The sequence below is a fragment of the Pyrus communis genome, chromosome 9, assembly GCF_041283825.1.
Source record: "Pyrus communis isolate YQ-2024b chromosome 9, ASM4128382v1, whole genome shotgun sequence".
NCBI lineage: Eukaryota > Viridiplantae > Streptophyta > Magnoliopsida > Rosales > Rosaceae > Pyrus > Pyrus communis.
In genome coordinates this window covers 26,338,671-26,347,500 of record NC_142573.1, presented here as the reverse complement: position 1 = coordinate 26,347,500, position 8,830 = coordinate 26,338,671, and the positions used below count along the sequence as shown (strand labels likewise).

The 8,830-nt window shown below is 36.2% G+C and overlaps 1 protein-coding gene across 1 annotated transcript in view; it reads left to right on the top strand.

The window, feature by feature from the left end:
• The window catches only part of LOC148694484 (uncharacterized), a 6,725-nt gene extending 2,504 nt beyond the window's left edge, over positions 1-4,221 (top strand). The window contains exons 4-10 of the mRNA XM_088700714.1: positions 1-206; positions 319-690; positions 1,258-1,626; positions 2,727-3,095; positions 3,208-3,858; positions 4,006-4,034; positions 4,119-4,221. The exon at positions 1-206 is cut by the window's left edge and continues 124 nt beyond it. Coding sequence (XP_088556840.1) covers positions 1-206; positions 319-690; positions 1,258-1,626; positions 2,727-3,095; positions 3,208-3,858; positions 4,006-4,034; positions 4,119-4,221 — 2,099 coding nt within the window. The remainder of the gene's footprint in view (positions 207-318; positions 691-1,257; positions 1,627-2,726; positions 3,096-3,207; positions 3,859-4,005; positions 4,035-4,118) is intronic.
• Positions 4,222-8,830: the final 4,609 nt, after the last annotated feature.

Genomic DNA, 8,830 nt, shown 5'->3' with positions numbered 1-8,830 from the left:
TCATGTTTGATAAGCTAAACCGTTTAGAGCTACATCTTCTTCCAAACCTTGCTAGATTCAGCTCTAGAAGTTACATTAAATTTTCGTCCTTGGCGTATTTGGTTCTAGTCGGTTGTACTAAACTGGAGACATTCATCTTTGGTGCTAAGAGTGGAAATATTACAACCAACAAAGAAGAAAGTGATATTGAGCTCTTTGACGAAAAGGTGAATTATACCTTCACTTCTTTTCGTTATGCTTTTATTTCCAGCTTATGCATGCGTCCCACTCTTGTGAAAATAAGGTTTGTTCACAAGTTCTAAAATGAATATGTGACAGGTAGGATTTCCTAGCTTGGAGATGTTGTACATATGGGACTTACCTACGTTGAAGACAATATTCCATAACCAACTTCATTCAGATTCTTTTGGCAGGCTCAGAATTATGGATGTTCGTAGATGCTACAGTGTAATTAATATCTTTGGGCCAAGTATCATGGGAAGATTGAATGCTTTAGAGTCCTTAGAAATAGAGCAGTGCCAGTCACTACAAGTGGTATATGACACATCATCTACTACTCAGTTGAATGGTTTTGAGTGCCCAAATTTAAACTCAATTGAGATAGACTCATGTGATAGTTTGAAAAATGTCTTTCCCGCCTCAGTGGCCAAAGATCTTAAGCAGCTAAGCAAGTTGAAAATTGTCACAAAGGTAAAAGGACCAGAAAGGACACATGAGTTCGGCTTCCCTAAAGTAGAAACTGTGATATTTGAAAATCTGCCCCAACTTCAGAGTTTCTATCCAGGGCTGCATGTTTCCAATTGGCCATTACTCAACGAATTAAATTTCGAAAAATATGGTAGTGTGGAGATTTTTGCTTTCGAATTTTCAACATATCATGAAAAAATTGAGTTGGGTCACCCAACACCAACGAGACAACCTTTCTTTTTGATTGAGAAGGTAAGCATGCTGGTACACAATTTTTTTTATAATCGAAATTTTATGTGCTTTTGGCGCACTAGTTTTTATTATTTTTGGTCGAAAATAAAATAGTTTAAACTTGGAATTAAATTTACATAATTTTGGCCCTATATTTCTTTTTTCAGATAATTTTCTACACCTCTGTTAATTAATGAACGTAAAAAGACAGCAGCTGTCTAGTAGCGTAGTAGCTTACTGTTTTAATGTATTACCTTTACTTCATATCTACATATTTGGCTAACGACAATGTAAATTGTAATTTACTGAAACAAACATGATTATTGTTCTGCTATGCAGGTTTTGATGCCCAACTTAACAACCTTGAATGTGCATCAATGTGATAGTTTAAGATTCTTGTTTTCGAGTTCCATGGCTAAATGTCTTGGACAACTCAAAACACTCAAGATATCCAATTGTCAAATCTTGGAAGAGATAGTGAGAAATGAGGCGAATATAGATGACATGTTTGATAAGCTAAACTGTTTAGAACTACTACATCTTCCAAACCTCGCTAGATTTAGCTCTGGAAGTTACATTAAATTTTTGTCCTTGGCATATTTGGTTCTAGACGGTTGTACTAAACTGGAGACATTCATTTTTGGTGCTAAGAGTGGAAATATTACAACCAACAAAGAAGAAAGAGATATTGAGCTCTTTGACAAAAAGGTGAATTATACCTTCACTTCTTTTATTTATCCCTTTATTTCCAACTTATGCATGCGTCCCACTCTTGTGAAAAAAAAAGTTTGTTCCCAAGTTCTAAATTGAATATGTGACAGGTAGGATTTCCTAGCTTGGAGATGTTGTCCATATGGGGCTTACCTAAGTTGAAGACAATATTCCACAACCAACTTCATTCAGATTCTTTTGGCAGGCTCAGAATTATGGATGTTCGTAGATGCCACAGCGTAATTAATATCTTTGGGCCAAGTATCATGGGAAGATTGAATGCTCTAGAGTCCTTAGAAATAGAGCAGTGTCAGTCACTACAAGTGGTATATGACACATCATCTACTACTCAATTGAATGGTTTTGAGTGCCCAAATCTAAACTCAGTTGAGATACACTCATGTGATAGTTTGAAAAATGTCTTTCCTGTCTCAGTGGCCAAAGATCTTAAGTAGCTAAGCAAGTTGAAGGTTAAGAATTGTGGTTTAATGGAGGAAATTGTCACCAAGGTAAAAGGACCAGAAAGGACACATGAGTTCGGCTTCCCTAAAGTAGAAATTGTGATATTTGAAAATCTGCCCCAACTTCGGAGTTTCTATCCAGGGCTGCATGTTTCTAATTGGCCATTACTCGACGAATTAAATTTCGAAAAATGTGGTAGTGTGGAGATTTTTGCTTCCGAATTTTCAACATATAACGAAAAAATTGAGTTGGGTCACCCAACACCAACGAGACAACCTTTCTTTTTGATTGAGAAGGTAAGCATGCTGGTACACATTTTTTTTTTATAATCGAAATTTTATGTGCTTTTGACGCGCTGGTTTTTATTATTTTTGGTCGAAAATAAAATAGTTTAAACTTGGAATTAAATTTACATAAGTTTGGGCCTATGTTTCTTTTTTCAGATAGTTTTCTGCACCAATTTGTTCTCTGTTAATTAATGAACGTAAAAAGACAGCAGCTGTCTAGTAGCCTGGTAGCTTACTGTTTTAATGTATTACCTTTACTTCATATCTACATATTTGGAACATATATGGCTAACGACAATGTAAATTGTAATTTCCTGAAACAAACATGATTATTGTTCTGCTATGCAGGTTTTGATGCCCAACTTAACAACCTTGAATGTGCATCAATGTGATAGTTTAAGATTCTTGTTTTCGAGTTCCATGGCTAAATGTCTTGGACAACTCAAAAATCTCAAGATATCCAATTGTCAAATCATGAAAGAGATAGTTAGAAATGAGGAGAATACAGATGACATGTTTGATAAGCTAAACCGTTTAGAGCTACAACATCTTCCAAACCTCGCTAGATTCATCTCTGGAAGTTACATTAAATTTCCGTCTTTGACGTATTTGGATCTAGACGATTGTACTAAGCTGGAGACATTCATCTTTGGTGCTAAGAGTGGAAATATTACAACCAACAAAGAAGAAAGAGATATTGAGGTCTTTGACGAAAAGGTGAATTATACCTTCACTTCTTTTCTTTATGCTCTTATTTCCAACTTATGGATGCGTCCCACTTTTGTGAAAAAAAGGTTTGTTTACAAGTTCTAAAATGAATATGTGACAGGTAGGATTTCCTAGCTTGGAGACGTTGTACATATGGGACTTACCTAAGTTGAAGACAATATTCCACAACCAACTTCATTCATATTCTTTTGGCAGGCTCATAATTATGGATGTTCGTAGATGCCACAGTGTAATTAATATCTTTGGGCCAAGTATCATGGGAAGATTGAATGCTCTAGAGTCCTTAGTAATAGAGCAGTGCCAGTCACTACAAGTGGTATATGACACATCATCTACTACTCAGTTGAATGGTTTTGAGTGCCTAAATCTAAACTCAGTTGAGATAGACTCATGTGATAGTTTGAAAAATGTCTTTCCTGCCTTAGTGGCCAAAGATCTGAAGCAGCTAAGCAAGTTGAAGGTTAAGAATTGTGGTTTAATGGAGGAAATTATTGTGAAGGAAGAAGGACCACAAACGACATACGAGGAGTTCGGGTTCCCTAAAGTAACATCTGTGGAATTTGATAATCTGCCCCAACTTCGAAGTTTCTATCCAGGGCTACATGTTTCTAATTGGCCATCACTCAACATATTAAAGTTCACAAAATGTGGTGGTGTGGAGATTTTTGCTTTTGAATTTTCAATGTATCAAGACAACTTTGAGTTGGGCCACCCAAGACCAACAGAACAACTTTTCTCTTTAATTGAGAAGGTAACCATACTTGTAACTCTTTTGATATTCAAAATCTTATGTGATTTTTAGATACTAGTTAAACATACACCATCGAGTTAATACATTTATTATGTTTTTAATATTGAAGTTATTATGTGTTATCCAGTTTTTCAAAATATTTTAAAGCATGCTCTTATTGTTGATTATATTATAGGGTAAGTCATTCCTCAACTTAGAATATTTAATATTGGACAAGAACAAGGAGATTTGGTATGAACCTTATGGTCCACTCCCAACAGTGTTGAGCAAACTAAAAGTGATCCAACACCAGGAAGACTACAAATAGCAGAGTTATTGGGGAAAGAAGAAGAAGAAGAATATGATGACGACGACGATGCATGATTAAGATGGCAATGATGATGAAACGGTAAGTTTCCATATATGCTAAATATCAAGTAAATATAAACTTTTATAATCGTAATTTCTGTTACTACTTGTTAATGTTCACTTACCGACACAATTTGCAATAGTCCGTACATATATAGTGAGTACCATCAAATAAATAGTACTGGTTTCTAATTTCTCTTGTTACTTGCTCTGACTATTCTCTGTTCTCCCCTAAACAGTCTGCCCAGCCTTGCTTCCGTGGCCGACCTCATCATGTTTGATATAAGCCTGCAAGCTGCGGTCTCAATGGAAAAGCTATCCTAGAAACTTGTGTGATTTGTAATTGGGGCTTTGTTCACTACATTTTCGATTTTGGGTGTTTGGAAAATAATGCTTGTGTGATTTCTGTAAACATTTATGCATTTGAAGTGGTGCTTGTGTGCACGTCTACTGAAACTGCTTTGTACTAGAGTGTGCTTATTTGAGCTCTCTACTAAAATCGAATCGATCGAATCCGCATCTTTTAATTGGATTGTTAATTTTCTTGAAGTGTGTATATTTTTCTTTTTCGTTTGGAAGGAAAGCTAGATTCAATTCATAAAATACAAGTTGAAATTGAATTGGTTTAAATGATTTTGGGCCTCTTTATCTGTGAATTGGTTTTGGGATGAACCTCAACTTCCATAAGTTTCTTCAAACTATAATATTTCTTCCCATGTTGTTTTGCCTCTTTTCATTCTTGTATTTTGCTTCCTGTGATACATGAAAAATATCATTTTCCAATAGTCATTTTAGTAGCATCTCCAATAGATTCCCTAAACAAGCTCCTAATTATAATTTAGAGAGGATTTCTAATATATATACATACATATATATATATATTTATATATATATAGACACACAAACGCTCATGTTTTAATTTTGTATGCCAATTTCTTGCATCCTCATATCAAAAATAAATAAATAAATACAGCACTCATGTTTCAACTTTGAAAGCCAATTTCTTGCATCCTCATATCAAATACTGGTCATCCATACCTTAAATCAATTCGTTAGATCGATCTCCATTACCTCCTAAAAAAATTCGAATAATAACCAAAAACAACTGCCGCAAATTCTCCTTGCCAAATCTCGACCATGGCCATCTTTTTGCAATGGAGGGAGGGAGTAATTTTGAGAGCTTGAAGAAAAAGATTGGTATGCAAGTTACCAAAGTGTGAAAGGACTGTAGTTCTCGAATAAAAAAAAGTGTGATAGGAATTTCGATGGAACTTAAGTAAATAAGTAAATAAACAAATACAATGTGAGAAAGGAATTTCACACGTGTAAAAAAAAATTTGGCAAGTGACCTTACTACAGTGATGGAAAGATGTTGAATCCTTACATGATGACGTGGATTCAAATTTTTTCGGTGACTAATCTAACAAAATCTATCGTTTGACATTAAAAAAAAAAAAAAAAATTGATGTTTGGAATATACATGTTAAACCTTATCATACCAGTTAACACATGATCCTTTCCTACCCCATTAAAATAATAAAGGACCTCGCCCATTAGCAGGGGAGGGGCCTTCCAAGAAGTCTGCAAGGGCCCAAAAGAGGTAATGGGCTAATGACAAATATCAGTACACAGATTAGAGGAACGCTCGCGATAGCAATCTTTCGATCCGTCACCCAATGAAGTAGAGGACCCAAGAAGAGGCCTATATATTATTTGTAGGCTAGTAATAACTGTTACGGGCCCCCATGCCCTCTCCATCGGATACTCTATAATCCATTACATATATAATAGCTTCTCAGTGGACGTAGCTTTTTTTTTTTTTTTTTTTTGGATGAAGCACTTAATCTTCTAGTGTTAAATGTGCCATTTACAGCCACTCACGGTCACCATACTTGGCGCTAGAATCTTTTGTTAACCATACCAGTTTTTAGTGTTAACAATGTGGGGGGTGGGGGGCATGAAAAAATTGTACCTCTATATGATTTACCCTGAGTGTGTAACTTGCTAATCTAGAAGACGTTGAAGATTTCACCCCTTCATCATCTCAAAGGCTTGTCAGATGAGGCAACCAGAATGAAGGGGAACATACAAAGTCCCAATGTTGCTCAATTTGTTTCCTACGTTGAACAATTAGTTCAATATAGGGATGAGAACATGGCAGAATATATAAGAAGAAAGTTGAGATTCGTTTTGAAGCAAATGGAACTAGAGGAGCGACAAAAGATTGAAGCTGAAACAATTCTTGGACATCTTTTTTGTCTTTGGTAAACAATTTTTGGACATGTAGTAAAAGTTAAGACTCAGGTGCTAAATTTTAGTACTAGAGTTGGGAAAAATAACTGTTTAGGAGGCTAAATATTGTACCTAGTGTCACAAAATCTAGTTTAGCACCTTCATAGTCTATTGTGAGGTTTTCTTCCTGCAGAACATTCCCCCTATTAATGTTATCATACGAGAAGGGTTGTTTTGTTGACACCGACAATTTGTTGACTACGGGCACTTAAATTTTTAATATTAATAGACTTTTTGTCCTAATGAAATGGCTTTAGACCTTGAATTATTTTTAGATTAAGTTTCATTTTCTAAACACACCACAAGTCCAGTGTTTACACAGTTAAAAAAGAATCTGATATGTTGAAATAGTTGTGATATTCAACAATATACGTGAACTAGTATGTAGAACATTCATATACTTAGAAACTATTTTACTATCTTTTTTTTTTTACAGACCTTAGAATTATCCTCTCTTGCTTTTTAGTTCTCTGATTGTTTTTCAACGCCATTAGGAAACCTAATACCCAAAATTCACAAAAATCTAAAACCCATAATTTACAAAACCTAGATGTGCATATATAAGAGAATAAACAAATAAAAGTTTTCTGAACATTTTCTTTTTAGAATTATTTTTTTCACATTCGGCACAAAATTGTACTTGAAAGTCTAACGTATATCATAAGACATAAATCCAAGCAGTCTCTTCTGCAGCACGTGAATTCTTCGGTGCTAATAAACTCACCCTTTGCCTTAGCCTCGGCCTTCAGCTGATCATTCTTAATCTTCCTCATACGGAATTCTTCGGTGCACCTTGATGGATGCACATGATCCACACGCACGCACATGAATCATCTTCCTGATGATTCTGTTTCCGACCTGCTTGTTGATCTCGACACCGACCGTACACTTGGTGACGTTCCAGACGCGACCGGTATAGCCGTGGTAGAACTTGTGGGGCATACCCTTGTGGACGGCGCCGTTAACCTTGATGTCGACATGATCACCGATCTTGTAGGTCTCGAGGTAGGTCGAGAGCCGGATGTACCCCTTCTTCCCGAAGGCCATTGAGAACAGATCATGAGTCCGAGAACGGAATGTTGATGTATAAGTGTATTTGCACAATTAGATTAATGGTTGTTAGTTGGTTTTCATCTCAGATTCACTTGTAATGGGTAATAGCTCTTGCCAGTTGTAATCATCTCATAGGATAGATTACTTGGATGGTTAGATTTTGTGCTGATGTATGAGAGAGACTGCTCTCTCCCACTATGTTGCAACGGTAATATTCGCTCACATGTAGTATCTGAGCTGAATGAATGAATCAGAATCACCATCGTTTTTGCTTCTCTGATTGTTCCTCTCTGAAAGTTCTTCCATTCCCAGAAATCCAAAACCTCTAGATTCACTCTCTCACTGAATCAACTCACCCAAAACTCAACCACTAACATGGAGACCGTGTCCAGCCGGCATTTTTCAGAGGCTTCTGTGGCTCTCTAGCGTTTGGGTGGTTTCTTCTCCGAGAGTGGCTGCCACGCCAAAGTGCTAACTAATTGCCATGAAAATTAAGTTATAATTTAAAATTGCCGTCAACTAATACAGCCATTTCCTTACCTAGCTAATGCAGCCAGTACAATTCGGTTTAGGAATCAAATGCCAGAATAAGTCCTCACATTATTCTTTTTCACAATTGCGTGGAGGAATCAAATGCCAGAATAAGTCCTCACTTTAGTCTTTCGGCTAAATTCGATTAATGGTCCTGTGATAGGGTAATTGGAAGATAGCCCATGTGGTGAAAAAATTCAGACTTAGACCTTCATGCTGAAGTCTGTTAGGATTCGAGCTCAAAATTAACATTTCCGTCAACTCTTCATCAACCAATTATGCCTTCATAACTAAAAGAGAGAAAATGAAACTCATTCAGTCAAGGATATGAATTCTTTACTCCCTGCTTCGATTTCATTCAAAACTCTTTTGTTCGTCAGCAACTAGATTTTTTTAAAGCAGCACTAGCCAATCCAAGTAAAATTGAAAGCTTTAGTTATCCTTTCTTATGTGGGAACTTTAATTGAATTGCTTGTTTGTTAATTTTATAGGAATCTGGATTACATCGAGTAACAAAACACGGTATGCTCATAGGAATCTTGACAGTGCTGCATAGCTACCGGATGTGGAAGGTACTGCTTAAACGTGCCAAGTCAACTAGCTTAGTGACCCACTGACCCTCAAACATCTAACAAATGACAGTAATTTATCATCCAAAACAGGACCAACCAAAACCCAGTAATCCTTTTCGTTGGAATCACCCATGTCAAGTTGTTCCGGCTCAGGCTCAGAACCTGGAGTTGTTTCA